Source organism: Chlorocebus sabaeus, chromosome 11 (assembly GCF_047675955.1).
Source record: "Chlorocebus sabaeus isolate Y175 chromosome 11, mChlSab1.0.hap1, whole genome shotgun sequence".
Taxonomy (NCBI): domain Eukaryota; kingdom Metazoa; phylum Chordata; class Mammalia; order Primates; family Cercopithecidae; genus Chlorocebus; species Chlorocebus sabaeus.
Genome location: NC_132914.1, coordinates 55,310,849 through 55,327,568, shown reverse-complemented (window position 1 = coordinate 55,327,568; position 16,720 = coordinate 55,310,849). Strand labels below are relative to the sequence as shown.

Here is a 16,720-nt window from a genome sequence, read left to right as displayed (position 1 = left end):
TAGAACTACAACCTGAAGTCATTTAAAGGCTGGAAATGCAGGGCTAAATAAAAGTACCAAGAGAAGGTATGTGATCCCAATATTCAAATGAGATTCCGGCACACCATGTATGCCAAACTGGCTATACAGGACTTGCCTTGAACTTACTGAATCACTTTTCCCAAAAACAACCCCGAAATCTGAATATTTTCTATTCCCAGATGATTCTGACATGCAGCCAGGTTTGGGGACCATTGCTCTGAAAGATGATTATAGAGGGTGAAGTGGCACAAGTCAAAATGTTAAATATTACACATTTAGAACTGTAACCATACAGACACTAAGGAGTCTTTTCCCCTGTGCCTACATTCTTATCTTACCTAGGACATGAAGAATGCAACCCTCTCCGTGAATTCTATTGACAGTGAGTCAAAATATTACCCTATAGCAGTTCTGTTGAAAAACCAGAATCAGGAGCTACCTGAGGATGTAAACCCTGCCAAAAAGGAGGTGAGTGACTGAAGAAACTGTGTCTGTTGGAAGTGGAGCTCTCCATGAGTAAATGGCCTAGGACAGTTCTGGCATGGCACGCTGTAGCCGCTCAATGGACATCTGAGCTACTCAGGAGCTCAAACCAAAAGAAACAGGGTTCTTTCTTGATTCTTTTCTCTTCACCTACATCAATCTATCAGCTAGCTTCTGTCCACTGCTCTCCATCTCTCTGCTACTAGTCTAGTGCAGCCATCTTGGACTACATACTACAATCCAACTGGTTTCCACCTGTTCCTACAATCCGTTCCCCACGCAATAGCCAAAGGGATCTTTAAAACATATGGCACTGCCCTGTTTAAAACACCTCGAATAGCTTCCCACTACATTTTAAAAAAGAACGTGAAGGCCTATACAATCTGGCCCCTGCCTAGCTCTCTGATTTCATTTCATATACCAATACCCTCATCACTCACCACCCTACAGCCAGTACAGCCGCTGCTTTGCTGTTCCTTAAACATGCTTATTCCAGCCTTTGAGCCTTTACACTTGCTAGTGCTCGTGCCTGAGAAAACATCCCTCTCCCAAATCACCACAGTGCCAGCACCTTCTCATGGTATAGGTCTCAGCCCCAGTGTCACCTCCCCGAGGAGGCATTTCCTGACCACCCTAATACTGCTTCCCATACCTGCTCCAGTCCCTTTATACTTGTTCATTGCCTATTTCCCCCTCTAGTAATATCCTTAAAAGGAAGGACCTTTGTCTGTCTTGTTCACCATCATATTCTCAGCTTCTCAGCACCTACAACAGTGCCTAGCAGATAGCAAGCATTCTTAAGTTTCGCTTGAATGAATTAACATATTTGAGTTAAAAGAATAAATTTCTTGGCCGGGCGCGGTGGCTCACACCTGTAATCCCAGCACTTTAGGAGGCTGAGGCGGGCGGATCACAAGGTCAGGAGTTCAAGACCAGCCTGGCCAATATGGTGAAACCCCGTCTCTACTAAAAATACAAAAATTAGCAGGTGGCAGGTGCCTGTAGTCCCAGCTACTTGGAGGCTGAGGCAGGAGAACTGCTTGAACCCGGGAGGCAGAGGTTGCAGTGAGCCGAGATCGTTCCACTGCACTCCAGCCTGGGCGACAAAGCAAGACTCTGTCTCAAAAAAAAAAGAATAAATTTATTTTCCCCTTGAAGAAGTTGATTTGGGAATGGACTCTGGACTCTGGATTTCCCACAACGTCTTATCTAACCAACTCAAGTATCTGGACTACAATTTTCTTGAAAGCAGAGCCCATATATTAATAATCTTTACTTAATAATCTTTACTTGTATATAAATATTCAATAAATCATTAAGTAAATGTTTAGAAGAATTTTATGCTCAATAAGATCATGCATTTGAAAATTTCTGGGTAAAAATGGTAGTTACAGGCAGAAAACAAGGAAAACCATGGCTCAATTTAGTTCTTCATTCTGCCAAAATTTGATGTCTGTAATTCATCCTTAATACATAACCCATTTATTGCCTTCTGGCAAGAAACTGGTGCTTGCTGGCACTGTGAGAGCAGTGAATCCAGTAAGCTTCTGTCACAGGCCAAAATGGGACTCCCTGAACTGAAGAACACCTCTCCAATGAATAATTTAAATCTCTAACAGCCTTTCTGAGAAAGTCATCCTACTTCCCTCTTCAAGGATCCACCTAGAACTCCCTCTCGCTCTGACTTTCCCAACTTCTGTTGGCACTGATGTCATGTCTTCCTTCTAACTGGAAACTTTGTTTTCTCTCAGAATTACCTCTCTGAACAGGACTTTGTGTCTGTGTTTGGCATCACAAGAGGGCAATTTGCAGCTCTGCCTGGCTGGAAACAGCTGCAAATGAAGAAAGAAAAGGGGCTTTTCTAAAGCAAGAAGGCCTATATCTACTGCAAGGCCACAGAAGAGAGCAGATAGTGCCAATATCAGGAAATAATTTATCCACCAATTTCTGCCTGACATTCAGCTACTTAATTTAGATATAATAGAGTCTGAAAATCACTGTTCTCCATTTTTTCTCATCCTTGCATTCCTTCTTTGTTATATACCTAAAATGTTAACCACATAGTTTTTGGATTTTGTGGCCCTCTAGCTAAAGCCTCAGCAAGAAAGCACTAAAACTGCATAAATCTGGAGAAATCAAAAGAAAGAGAACCAAAAAACAATGCTCAAAATGTTTAATAACTTTGTTTAGCATTATACCAGGACCTAACTTTGTTTTCAATTTTAAGATCATTATTTCTAAAATCTATTTAACCTGTAAATCATTTCAAAGCATTTTTAACTTTTCAAATAAAGATACCTCTAATGAACAAATGCGGTTATTTTCAGTATTCTGGGTTTGCTTGTTATGGTAATTTTATGTTATATTGGAAGAAATGTTTCAGTACTGGGGAAGTAAAGAGGCAATGTTAAGTGACCTCTCTGGATAACCGGACTACTCTAATTTCTGTTTCTGGCACAAGAATGTCAAAATCTGCCTTACAGTTGGCCAGGAAACCTCAGTACTCACCCACCCACACATCCAAAAGAGAAACAGAGGCATGTGTTATTAATTTAATTAAATGAAGCCAGAACCAGTGTGCCTACCACTGCAGAGCACCTTCAAAGCATGCTACAGACAATCACAAAGAAGAGAACCCACAGTTTCCAGACAACTCTAGGTTCGAATCAGTAATCCCGAAGAATTCCATGTGGCAGAAGTAATATAACTAGGGAGGTTCCGAGGCAGAAGCATGGTCCACAGTATGGCAAAGCAAAAACAGAAAAGAATTCTATGTCATAAAAGGTGGAAGACAGAACATGTAAGTTAGAAATTTCAGAAACACCATAATAAATCTATGTTGAAGGGAGCAGCAGTATTGTTGATGCCTGTTCTCCAAGACACTGTCAATCACGTCAATAAGGCCCGCCCGTTATTTTTGAAAGGCACAGAAAAGCTAAACCCAGTATTATGCAAACAAGGAAAAAATTATTTTTATTATATAACTATTTAATAATTTTACCCATGAAGTCTACAATCTTGTTATAACTCAAATGAAAAATACATTCTCGGTCTGAAGAGGCTTGGGAAATACTCCTTTTTGTAATGATGTCCGGAGCTAAAAATAAATATTCCTCCTGGGCCGAAAGTCTCTAGAACCTATTCAGTTTCTGCTGCCTCTTCACCTTCTCCACATTCAAACCGCACAAAGTCTACTACCGACACCCCCTGAGGCTGCACATACTGCCCCAAGGTAATGGAGGGATCCAGCAAGTATGGCTGGGACAACATCTTAGTCTCTGCCTCTCCCCCAGGCTCATCATCCAGGGAGCCAACAGAGAGGGGGGCCATGCCCACCACATGCTGCCCAAGGCGGCGGCCAATGTCTTCAAGGTTTGTTTTCTGTTCAGACGTCTCACAGATGACCAGGGCCCCATACTTCCCCAGCACCAGGTTGTGAAGTGAGGGACTCTGCATTGCTCCGTGGACATAAGAGCCAACGTAGAACCCAGATGGCACCTTCACCCATGCAGCTCGTTTAAGAGTCATGTTTTCTCCCAGTTTTCCTATTAAAAAAAGCAAAAACAAAAAACCAAACACACCAACAAATTGTGATGTCTGTGATGGTACCAAAATAAGAACAGAAGAGGCCCAGTTTGGAAGACAGTCCCTTTGCATTTACACAGGATATGCAGTAAGATGAAAAGACATCATTTTCAGTTTTTGTATAAAGAGGAAAAGGGGCATGGGGCGGCGCAGTGGGAGTGGGGGAAGTGAAGAATACCTTTATGAAGCATCAACTATGTACCAGGCACTCTGGTACTTAAAAACAGGTTGTGAGGCTGGGCGTGGTGGCTCATGTCTGTAATCCCAGCACTTTGGGAGGCTGAGGTGGGTGGATCACCTAAGGTCAGGAGTTCAAAACCAGCCTGGCCAACGTGGATGAAACCCCATCTCTACTAAAAATACAAAACTCAGCTGGCCATGGTGGTGTGCACCTGTAATCCTAGCTAATCAGGAGGCTGAGGCAGGAGAATCACTTGAACCCATGAGGCAGAGGTTGCAGTAAGCTGAGATCGTACCACTGCACTCCAGCCTGGGCAACAGAACACGACTCTCTCCAAAAAACAAACAAACAAACATAGGTTGTGGTGACACAAGTATGTGTGACTCAGGTCTCACTTCTGCCTCTTTACTGACTATATGACCTTGGGCAAGTGACTCAATGACATAATCTCATTTACTAAATTTATCAAGCCTTTGTTTCCTCACCTTTAAAATAGAGGTGAGACCACCTACCTTTCAGGGTTTAGGGGAGAAATAAATTATATATGTAAAAGCAGCCAGGCACGGTGGCTCACACCTGTAATCCCAGCACGTTGAGAGGCCAAGGCGGGCAGATCACCTGAGGTTGCGAGTTCAAGACCAGCCTGACCAACATGGAGAAACCCCATCTCTACTAAAAATACAAAAATTAGCCAGGCATGGTGGCACATGCCTGTAATCCCAGCTACTTGGGAGGCTGAGGCAGGGGAATCTCTTGAACCCTGGCGGCAGAGGCTGCATTGAGCGAGATCATGCCATTGCACTCCAGCCTGGGCAACAAGAGCGAAACTCCGTCTCAAAAAATATATATATATATAGAAAGAGAGAGAGAGCATTAACTATAGTATCTGGCACAGAGTGAGCACTCAAAAGCTAGCTATTATTACAATAAGCTTAGGCTTAGAGAACTTAGGTAACCCACCCAGTAACACAAGGCAGAGTTAAAATTAAAACTCAGATCTGACTCCAAAGCAATTAAGTACTTTTTCCCACCATCCTGAATGCTCCATAACTGACACAGACAAGTCCTGATCATCCCTTGTATCAGGAGAAAGTCCACAGCTCAAAGCCCTCACCAAAAATAGAAAAAATAATATTGTCAAAGTTATTTATGAGAACCATAAACAGAAAGTATGCCTGGATGAGCCATAGTAATATCTAAAAGTCACGGAAAAGGAGAATACAGAAACCAAAACGAATTTTAAAATAGCTCAAAGCATATACCCAATAGTTAATTCCCAGAAATCGACAAGGCTGAAACACCCAGCTCTTCCAGAATTTCTTAATAAGCTGCATACACAGCTGTCTGCCTGGTTTCTAACCCATGACTCATTGAAACATCATAGATAATACAAGATGACCTGATAAAAACGGAATTCATGCTTTGACTGGAAACTTCAGACGAGCAGTAAATTCCCAGCAAGCTCCAACCCTTCCCTACCACCCTCCCTACATCAAGCACTTAGGAAGAAAGCAAGATCCCCGCTAGTCCCACCACAATGATCCAGATGTGGTTGCTATAGTCAACAGGCTCTAAAGAATGTATCTTTACAAATTCACAACCAGATTTTTTGAAAAGAAAGATCAAATTCCTAAAAACAATGCTCCTCAATTGTCCTGCAACCTTTTATAAAGAAGAGGAAATAATCTTTAATGTACTATTTTCCCTATAGTGTATGCTAAAGTACTTAGCTGGAAGTCAAAAGGCCATCTCTGCCTAAAGACATGTTTTGTTTTGTTGGCACAGTAATGAAAATAATTTTAATTAGTTGCAAACAGCCAAAACCCGTGAGATTTTGGACATAAATGTAAATCCTTTTAAGGAATTTAGAAATTCTGATGACCCTGGGACTCCATTTCCCTAGATATAACAATTGGTTAGAGCTTGGTAATGACACTTCCTCCAGCAGCGTATGAGCTCTTTAAGATGCCTAATGTTCCCTAACATCTAACACACAAACCACCTCTCACATTCGTATCATCTGACCCTTGTAGGCACATGATTCTTGACCTAGATTTGGAGGAACAAGATCACAAGAGATCCAGTCCCTAATTTCCAGTTTCCAGAACCTTTACAAATACTCACCAATTGCTAAAGCCAACTGATCCTTGAGTGAGCCTTCTCTGTCAGGCCCAGCTGGAAGTCCAGAAAGCTCAGAGGAATTTAAGAAGCCCTAAGTACACAAAGAAAACAAACATGAACTGATTCTGTAATATTCAAATTATCAAAAGAATAGGCAAAAATAGTCTACTTCTAAGAAAATTATTGGCCAGGTATGGTGGCTCACACCTGTAATCCCAACACTTTGGGAGGCCGAGGAGGGTGGATCACCTGAGTTCGGCAGTTTGAGACCAGCCTAGCAAAAATGGTGAAACCCCATCTCTACTAAAATACAAAAATTAGCTGGGCATGGTGGCACACGCCTATAATCCCAGCTACTGGGGAGCCTGAGACACGAGAATCGCTTGAACCTGGGAGGCGGAGGTTGCAGTGAGCTGAGATTGTGCCAATGCACTCCAGCCTGGGAAACAGAGTTGAAACTCCATTTCAAAAATAAAAATAAAAATTATTTAAGACAACTAAGTGTAGATAATATTTTCATTAAGCCAAGGATGTTAAAAATTGGTAACAGTTCCATCTTTATAAATATTTTATTCTATCACTGCACCACCCCCAATAACATTCCACTCTCATCCTCCAGTCTAACTTCTTAGAATGTAATTTCCTAGAAATCAAGAACAATTATTTTCTTTTTATTTTAAATATAGAGATGGGGTCTCCCTGTGTTGCTCAGGCTGGTCCTGAACTCCTAGCTTAAGAGATCCTCCTGCTTCAGCCTCCCAAAGTGCTGGGATTACAGGCGTAAGCCACTACACCCAGCCAAGAACAGTATTTTTTTTTTTTTTTTGAGATGGAGTCTCACTCTGCCGCCCAGGCTGGAGGGCAGTGGCATGATTTCAGCTTACTGCAACCTCCGCCTCCCAGATTCAAGTCATCCTCCTGCCTCAGCCTCCCGAGTAGATGGGACTACAGGCATGCGTCACTATGCCTGGCAAATTTTTATATATTTTTTAGTGGAGACAGGGTTTCACCATGTTGGCCAGGCTGGTCTTGAACTCCTGACCTCAAGTGATCCACCTGCTTCAGCCTTCCAAAGTGCTAGGATTACAGACATGAGCCACCACACCTGGCCAAGAACAATATTTTCATAAAATCATAAAATGTTAGAGCTAGACTTGCACATTGTTGATGGGAATGCAAAATGGTACAAATCCAATGATGTGAAATTGTAGTATCTAATAAAACTACATATGTATTTATCCTTTGACCCTGAAATCCTATTTCTAGGAATTCACCTTGATGATATACTTACAATAACACTGCACAAGTTTATTCATTGAACAATTATTTCTAATCATAAAATTGTAAAAACAGCCTAAATGCCCAAACATAGGAGATTAAACTATAGCACATCCATACAACAGAATACTATGTAGTTGGAAAAAATAAAAAGGATGACCTTCATGAATTGTTATGGAGTATTTCCAGGATATATTATTAAGTGAAAAAAGCAAATTATAAGTGTATATGCATATTATACTACTATCTGTGCAACAAAGAACTATTTGTATAAATATGCTTATTTTTGCAAAAAGAAATACTGAAAATGGATTAACCACAATCCAATGACACTGGTTATCTAAGTAAATGGATGGATGGGAACCGGGTAGAAGGGACAGAAGCAGTAACACCTCTCCAAGTATAGCCTTTTTTTTTTTTTTTTTTTGACAGTTTCAACTTTGAGGACTTTGTTAATGTATTTTATATATTCAAAAATAAAACTAAATCTGGCCAGCCAGGCACGGTGGCCCACGCCTGTAATCTCAACACTTTGGGAGGCTGAGGTGGGTGGATCACCTAAGGTTAGGAGTTTGAGACCAGCCTGGCCAACATGGTGAAACCCCATCTCTACTAAAAATACAAAAATTAGCCAGGTGTGGTGGGGGGTGCCTGTAATCTCAGCTACTCAGGAGGCTGAGGCAGGAGAATCACTTGAACCCAGGAGGTGGTGGCTGTGGTAAGCTGAGATCAAACCACTGCACTCCAGGCTGGCTAGTGAGCGTGAAACTCCATCTTAAAAAAAAAAAAAAAAATCTGGCCCAGTGCCGTGGCTCATGCCCATAATCCCAGCACTCTGGGGAGGCCAAGTCAGGCAGATCACTTGAAGCCAGGAGTTTGAGACCAACCTGGCCAACATGGTGAAACCTCATCTCTATAACTATAAAAAATATTTAAAAAAGAAACAAACAAAAAAACCCCAAAGTGCTGGGATTACAGGCATGAGCCACGGCACCCAGCCAAAACAAACAAACAAACAAAAAAACCCCACACATTTAAAAAATAAAATTAAATCACATATTTGGGGTGAAAATAAATATTGACTACTAAGAAATATAAACTATATTTCAAACGAGTAACGTAACCTCACAGAGGGAAAAAAAAAATCCAAATAACAGAGTCACGTGACCACCTAACTTCAATGTAAAGACAAAACGAACTACAAATAAATCTTGAACTCCTTAGTAGTTTTGTTATTTGCAGTGGTCAGGGGTAGCAATTCTGAAACAATTTTGTATATATGTTGTAACACTGAGTACATATGAGTACATAGGTAAAAACAGTAAACATATTGAAGTTGCTATGAAAAAGGAACCACATACACACAGCACATACACCTGCACTGTCTGCTGAAAGAACAAATGACATCTCAGTAGAAATCAGCACACTTGGCTGGGCGCAGCGGCTCATGCCTGTGATCCCAGCACTTTGGGAGGCTGAGGTGGGTGGATCACGAGGTCACGAGTTCAAGACCAGCCTGGCCAACATGGTGAAACCCCATCTCTACCGAAAATACAAAAATTAGATGGGTATGGTGGCACGTGCCTGTAATCCCAGTTACTCGGGAGGCTGAGGCAGGAGAATTGCTTGAACCGGGACCCGGGAGGCAGAGGTAGCAGTGAGCCAAGACCGCGCCACTGCACACCAGCCTGGGCTACAGAAAGACACTATCTCAAAACAAAAAAAGAAATCATCACACCTAATACTCAAATCTTGGTTTCTAAAAACCATTCCCCAGCTAAAAAGGACCAGGATTCCTTGAAGAAGTGGCCCATTCCATAGTTGAGGAAAGGAAAGTATGACATAAACCCAAAAGATAAGAATAAACAAAAAAAGGGCTGGGCGCGGTGGCTCATGCCTGTAAACCTAGCACTTTGGGAGGCCCAGGTGGGCGGATCACCTGAGGTCAGGAGTTCAAGACCAGCCTGGCCAATATGGTGAAACCCCCGTCTCTACTAAAAATACAAAAAAATTAGCCGGGTGTGGTGGCAGGCACCTGTAATCCCAGCTACTTGGAAGGCTGAAGTGGAAGAGTCCCTTGAACCGGAAGGGAAAGGCTGCAGTGAGTGAGATGGCACCATTGCACTCCAGCCTGGGTGACAGAGAGACTCCATCTCAAAGAAAAAAAAAAAAAAAAAGCGATGATAACATGTACATAAAAAGTGACAGGGCCAGCTGTAGTGACCCAAGCCTGTAATCCCAACACTTTGGGAGGCCAAAGCAGGTGGATTTCTTGAGCCCAGAGGTTCGAGACCAGCCTGGGCAAGATGGCAAGACTGTCTCTACAAAAAACTTAAAAAAGAGCCTAGCATGGTGATGTGCACACATAGTCCCAGCTACTCAGGAGTCTGAGGTGGGAAGACCACTTGAGCCCAGGAATTTGAGCCATCAGTGAACAATGATTGTGCCACTGCACTCCAGGCTAGGCAAGAAAGCCAGATCTGTCTCTATTCAAAAGAAAAAAAGAAGTGATAAAGCAAATACAGTAAAATGTTAACAAATGATGAATCTGGATAAAGAGTACACTGAGGCCAGGCATGGTGGCTCACGCCCGTAATCACAGCACTTTGGGAGGCGGAGGCAGGCAGATCACTTGAGGTTAGGAGTTCAAGACCAGCCTGGCCAACATGGTGAAACTCTGTCTCTATAAAATATACAAATACTAGGCGTGTGTGGTGGCACGTGCCTGTAGTCCCAGCTACTCGGGAGTCTGAGGCAGGAGAATTGCTTGAACCCAGGAGGTGGAGGTTGCAGTGAGCCAAGATTGAGCCACTGCACTGCAGCCTGAGCGACAGAGCAAGACTTCATCTCAAAAAACAAAAACGAAAACAAACAAAAAAAAAGAGTACACTGGTGTTTACTGGCAAAATCAGAGCTAAAATTTCTGGTTCAAGTGACTTATCTACTCAATACAATTTAAAAAAATAATGTCAACATTGTTTTCCATATAATATGACTATGTAATGCCAGTAATAATTAACATTTACCAAGATATCTCAAGAGAAGGATAAAGAAGATAAAAAAGTTAGTAATAAATTCCAAAAAATTACTGTTTGAGTGGTTGGTTCATTTTTGCCTTGGCAATAAAGCTAAGTCAAAGGCAGAATGACATAATTCCTTTCCCTGATCCCTCTATGGATAAGAATATGCTTATTTTCCTAAACTGTGTCTTTTCCAATCTCTTTTTTTTTTTTTTTTTTCTGAGACGGAGTTTTGCTCTTGTTGCCCAGGATGAAGCTCAACGGCTCACTGAAACCTCCACCTCCCAGGTTCAAGCGATTCTCCTGCTTCAACTGCCCGAGTAGCTGGGATTACAGGCATGCGCCACCACGCTCAGCTAATTTTGTATTTTTAGTAGAGACGGGTTTCTCCATGTTGGTCAGGCTGGTCTTGAACTCCTGACCTCAGGTGATCCGCCTGCCTCGGCCTCCCAAAGTGCTGGGATTACAGGCCTGAGCCACCACATCCGGCTCCAATCTCTTTATTTAGAAATTCTTTCCTAAGACCATTCCAAATTTCTGAACACAAAGCCTAAAATGGCTTCACTTGATCTGGCTAACTCCATTTCACTGGCATGCATGCATTCATTCATTCATTCATCTGACAAAGATTTATTGAACTCCAACTAAGTAGTGGGCCCAATTCTCTTTCACCAGAGATACAACAGTGAAAAGACAAATTCCCTGCCTCATAAAGCTTACATTCTATTGGGGGAGACAGACAACATACAGCTAAATTAAAATGTAATATATAAACACCACAATAAAAAATGTTAAATGAAGCACGACATGGGGATATAGTAATGCGGGAAGGGTAATCCTATGCAAAGAGATAGCATTTAAGCAGAGATGTGAAGTAAGGGAATGAGACATGAGAATGTCTAAAACAGGAATAGCAAAGACCCAATGAGGAGAGCAAATTCAGCACACTGAAGACAAACCCCAAACTTACTTTACTGTATGTAGAGAGTTGATCCTTTAGGCTCTGACAATGCATCATGGTTCCAAGGGCTACCTGCTGGACCAACTGTTGAAATTTTAAATTTCTAGAAACAAAATCTGTCTCACAGTTTACCTGTGGGAACAAATTGATATAGCTGTATAAGCTGTTTAATAATTTCCAAAAGTGCCTTAAGGCTGGAGAGTAAATCAAGATACTGACAGAACAAGCTACAGACTCAACAGAAAAAAAATGACTCCAAAATTTTAAAGCTACAGTTCCTCTCCTAGCCCGAAACAGAATGAAGTGATTCACGTTGGGCCAGTGAGTTAGCAATAGCCTGTATATTCAGACGACGGTTCAATAATGTCCTGAAGGACTTACCACAAGTTCACCACTTACCTGTGTCTGCAAACCATCATCACCTCATTCTCCAGCCATCCCAACTCCAAACCACTTATGCTATTATCTTGTTTATTCCCACCTCTCATTCTAAACTAATCCACACCTGATTCTTCACCAATTATGGCCCCCAAACCTCCTCTAAAATAGCTACATTCTATTCAACAACAATTAATATAATTAACTTTGTAATCTAACTGTTCCAGGAAACAATCAGTGACAAGGGGTAAGGCTGCACCAGACTCACATTCAGGAGTAATATTCTAGACTGCTAGGCCATTTCTCATCAACACACCAGTACATTTCTATACTTAAATGAATTCATAACTAATACCCAAGGTTTCATGAGTTTAACTTCAACTACCCTTTATGTTTCTTAAACAGATCTCTTCCTCAAGAAGATAAAGGGCCTACTACAAGCTTTATACCCAAGGGACAGCTATTCTTGGTATCTGGAATTTCCAACAACTCACCTCTACTAATACAGTTGTGTTTCCTTCCTGCAACAGCCCAATCAGGCCTTCTTTGGTCTTTCTCCCTTGGAGCTTGGCAGCTTTGCTCCAGCCCTCCTTCTGGGCCTGCTTGTGGAGCCAGATCTCTGCCTATAAATTGAGAAGAAAAAGAGCAGACAACAAAGTCACAGAATTTAGAACTAAATGTAATTCTAAGATACGCTCTGGTTTCCTGATTCTCTAAATTCTCTAACAGAAACTGAAGTAATCTATCATTTACTGGCAGTCTACCACTAAATGCCAAGCACCAGGTATTATTACAACTGGTGCCTTGGATGAATTTAATCTTCACAACAACCCTATGGGGCACACAGTTGTATTTTCTTTATACAGTTATGCAGCACATAACAATATTTCGAACAATGACGGACTCCACATACGATGATGGTCCCTAAGATTATAATGGAGCTCAAAAATTTCTATTGTCTAGTGACACTGTAGCCCTCCTAACATTGTAGGGCAACATATTACCTACATGTTTGTGGCAATGCTAGTGTAAAGAAAACTTCTGTGCTGCCAGTCGTATTAAAATATAGCAGGTACAATTATACACAGTACATGATACCTGAAACAATGATGAACAACTATGTTACCGGTTTATGTATTTCCTATAATATATATACTTTATTGTTATTTTAGAGTGTACTCCAACTGATTAAACTACTCAGGAGGTTCAATCTCTTGAACCCAGGAGTCAGAGGTTGCAGTGAACCAAGATCAATCACGCCACTGCACTCCAACCTGGGTGACAAAGTGAGACTCCGTCTCAAAAAAATAAAAATTGAAAAAATTTAACAGTAAAACAGCTTCAGGCAGGTCCTTTAAGAGGTATTCCAGAAAAAAACATTGTTATCATAGGAGACAACAGGTCCATGCCCGTTACTGCCCCTGAAGACCTTCCAGCAAGACAAGATGTGGAAGTGGAACACAGTGTTAATGATGATCCCACTCCTGTGTAGGCCTAGGCTAATGTATGTGTTTGTGTCTCAGTTTTTAACAAAACAATTTTTTTTTTTTTTTTTTTGAGACGGAGTCTCGCTCTGTCGCCCAGGCTGGAGTGCAGTGGCCAGATCTCAGCTCACTGCAAGCTCCGCCTCTCGGGTTCACGCCATTCTCCTGCCTCAGCTTCCCAAGTAGCTGGGACTACAGGCGCCCGTAACAAAACAATTTTTTAAGGTAAAAAAAATTTTGGCCAGGCGCGGTGGTTCATGCCTGTAATCCCAGAACCTTGGGAGGCCGAGGTGGGCAGATCACGAGGTCAGGAGATAGAGACCATCCTGGCTAACATGGTGAAACCCCGTCTCTACTAAAAATACAAAATAATAGCCAGGAATGGTGGCAGGCATCTGTAGTCCCAGCTACTCGGGAGGCTGAGGCAGGAGAATGATGTGAACCTGGGAGGCAGAGCTTGCAGTAAGCCGAGATCGTGCCACTGCACTCCAGCCTGGGGGAGAGAGTAAGACTCGTCTCAAAAAAAAGAAAAAAAAAAAAAGGTCGGGCGCGGTGGCTCAAGCCTGTAATCCCAGCACTCTGGGAGGCCGAGGCGGGCGGATCACGAGGTCAGGAGATCGAGACCATCCTGGCGAACACGGTGAAACCCCGTCTCTACTAAAAAATACAAAAAACTAGCCGGGCGAGGTGGCGGGCGCCTGTAGTCCCAGCTAATTCGGGAGGCTGAGGCAGGAGAATGGCGTAAACCCGGGAGGCGGAGCTTGCAGTGAGCTGAGATCCGGCCACTGCACTCTAGCCCGGGCGACAGAGCGAGACTCTGTCTCAAAAAAAAAAAAAAAAAAAAAAAGAAAAAAAAAATTTTTTTTCAATAAAAAAAAGTTTGAATTTTTTTTTTGAGACAGAGTTTCATTCTTGCTGCCCAGGCTAGAGTGCAATGGCGTGATCTCAGCTCACCACAACCTCCACTTCCCAGGTTCAAGTAATTCTCCTGCCTCAGCCTCCCGAGTAGCTGGGATTATAGGCCCTCGCCACCACACCCGGCTAATTTTATACTTTTTTAGTAGAGACGGGGTTTCTCCATGTTGATCAGGCTAGTCTCGAACTCCCAACCTCAGGTGATCTGCTCGCCTTGGCCTCTCAAAGTGCTGAGATTACAGGCATGAGCCACCACGCCCAGTCAAAAAAAGTTCAAAATTTTAAAAACAGAAAAAAGCTCACAGAATAAGCACATAAAGAAAAATATTTTGGCACAGCTGTACAATATGTGTTTTACACTGTTATTACAAAAGAGTCCAAAAGTTTAAAACATGTTAAAAGTTTATAAAATAAAAATGTTACCTTAAACTAAGGTTAACTTATTATCGAAGAAAAAATTTCTTACAAATTTAACGTAGCATACGTGTACTGTTTTAATGTTCACTGTAGTGTACCATAGTGTCCTAAGGCAGGCCTTCTTATTCACTAACCACTCACTGACTTACCCAGAGCAACTTCCAGTCCTGTAAGCTCCATACATAAGTTCCCTATAGAGATGTATCGTTTTTTATGTTTTATGCCTATTTACTGTACTTTTTCCATGTTTAGATACACAATACTTATCACTGTGTTACGATTGCCTACAGTATTCAATCCAGTAACATTCTGTAAAGGTTTGCAGCCTAGGAGCAGCTGGCTATTCCATATAACCCAGGCTGTAGTACAATACACTATCTAGGTTTGTGTAAGTACTCTATGACGTGCGTAAGCCAAAATCTCCTAACGACGCCATTTCTCAGAATGCATCTTCCTGGTTAAGAGATGCATGGCTGCACAGACAAAAATTACACAACCCTGAAAAATTAAGATGTCTAAAGTCAGCCAGGCGCGGTGGCTCACTCCTGTAATCCCATCACTCCGGGAGGCCGAGGCGGGCAGACCACCTGCGGCCAGCAGTTCGAGACCAGCCTGACCAACACGGCGAAACCTCATCTCTACTAAAAATACAACAACAACAACAAAAAATTGCCGGGTCTGGTGACACACGCCTGTAATCCCAACTACTAGGGAGGCTGGGGCAGGAGAATCGCTTGAACCCGGGAGGCGGAGGTTATAGTGAGCCGAAATCGCGCCATTGCGCTCCAGCCTGGGCCACAAAGGCAAGACTCCGTCTCAAAAAAAAAAAAAAAAAAAAAAAAAAAAACATATATATATATACCTAAAGTCAGACTGGTGGGGCACCACAACGTGACTCCTGATCGATCTGACTGTAAAGCTCGCACAAACCCTTCCAGCTCCAGGCAACAAGAAACACCATAACAGTCTGGTTTGTTAATCCTGGGATACTCAATTGCTTCCAAATAAGACAAAGTGAAGGCCAAGGTTGTCATTTAAGCCAGATTTCCACTTAGGGCTGTGCCATTATGGTCACTGGAGAGCAGGTCTAACTTCACGCTCCCCAGCGTGACCGCTCCAAGAGTCTGAGGTCGAGCTCTAGTACTCCGCCCTGCACCCCTCCACACACACCTGTTTGAGGTCCCCGCCACAAGTCTCCAGAGCTTTCTTGCAATTTACAAAAGAGTAGCCTGTATTCCGCCGCAGTTTCATGAGGAGCTCCTTGCTGGAGGCCGAGGCAGACAGACGGGGCCCAGCATGAAGTGTGTGCCGTGGCTGGGGCGACTGACGCAGAAGAGACCCAGCCTGGATGGGGTAAGAAAGGGATGAGAGGCAGGAAGCAGCAAACTCCAGAGGGTGGAAGGTACACTGGCAGGGAGTGGACGGTGTGCCAACGGGGGTGCACCGGGACTGGACTGGGCAGAGGAAATGCTGTCCGGGAAGGTGGGATGGAGTCAAACGGGGTTGGGAGGAAGGGAAAGGTACAGGCGCACAGGAGAGCTGCAGGGAAAGCAGGTCGGTACCAGGACCAGGACTTCTCACCGGGTGGCTCCCGGTCCGCGCAACCAGGAACACACGCAGTGACCGTAGCAGCAACATCTCCCTAGCCGCAGTAAACTCCCTCCCGCCGGCGCAGTAAACTCCCTCCCGCGGGCGCAAAGGTGAGGCGACAAACCTACGGCGCGGCGGAAGGGCCAGAATTCTCCAGCGGAACGCACCAAACGAGGATGGTGCCACCTGCTGGCCGGAGGAACACAGTCCTCTCCTCTACTTGATTTCTTGAGACTACACATTTGTTTTTCGGTTTTTTTTTTTTTTTGAGTCTCCCTCTGTCGCC

The 16,720-nt window shown here is 43.1% G+C and overlaps 2 protein-coding genes across 4 annotated transcripts in view; one reads left to right on the top strand and one right to left on the bottom strand.

Annotated features, from left to right (window-relative positions):
• Positions 1-2,816, top strand: part of AVIL (advillin) — a 22,668-nt gene extending 19,852 nt beyond the window's left edge. The window contains exons 20-21 of one of the 2 annotated variants that reach the window (XM_073020902.1): positions 364-489; positions 2,256-2,816. In XM_073020902.1, the coding sequence (XP_072877003.1) occupies positions 364-489; positions 2,256-2,369 (240 nt within the window). In that variant the 3' untranslated portion in view covers positions 2,370-2,816. Of the gene's footprint in view, positions 1-363; positions 490-2,255 lie in introns of those variants that run through there. The other variant, XM_073020903.1, reaches the window with a different exon arrangement.
• TSFM (Ts translation elongation factor, mitochondrial) overlaps positions 1-16,565 on the bottom strand; it is a 19,590-nt gene extending 3,025 nt beyond the window's left edge. Inside the window, exons 1-6 of one of the 2 annotated variants that reach the window (XM_008003853.3) lie at positions 16,426-16,565; positions 16,015-16,188; positions 12,523-12,651; positions 11,660-11,782; positions 6,395-6,482; positions 3,452-4,049 (exon numbers count right to left, since the gene is read on the bottom strand). In XM_008003853.3, the coding sequence (XP_008002044.1) occupies positions 3,643-4,049; positions 6,395-6,482; positions 11,660-11,782; positions 12,523-12,651; positions 16,015-16,188; positions 16,426-16,482 (978 nt within the window). In that variant the 5' untranslated portion in view covers positions 16,483-16,565 and the 3' untranslated portion in view covers positions 3,452-3,642. Of the gene's footprint in view, positions 1-3,451; positions 4,050-6,394; positions 6,483-11,659; positions 11,783-12,522; positions 12,652-16,014; positions 16,189-16,425 lie in introns of those variants that run through there. The other variant, XM_008003854.3, reaches the window with a different exon arrangement.
• Between the last annotated feature and the right edge of the window lie 155 nt (positions 16,566-16,720).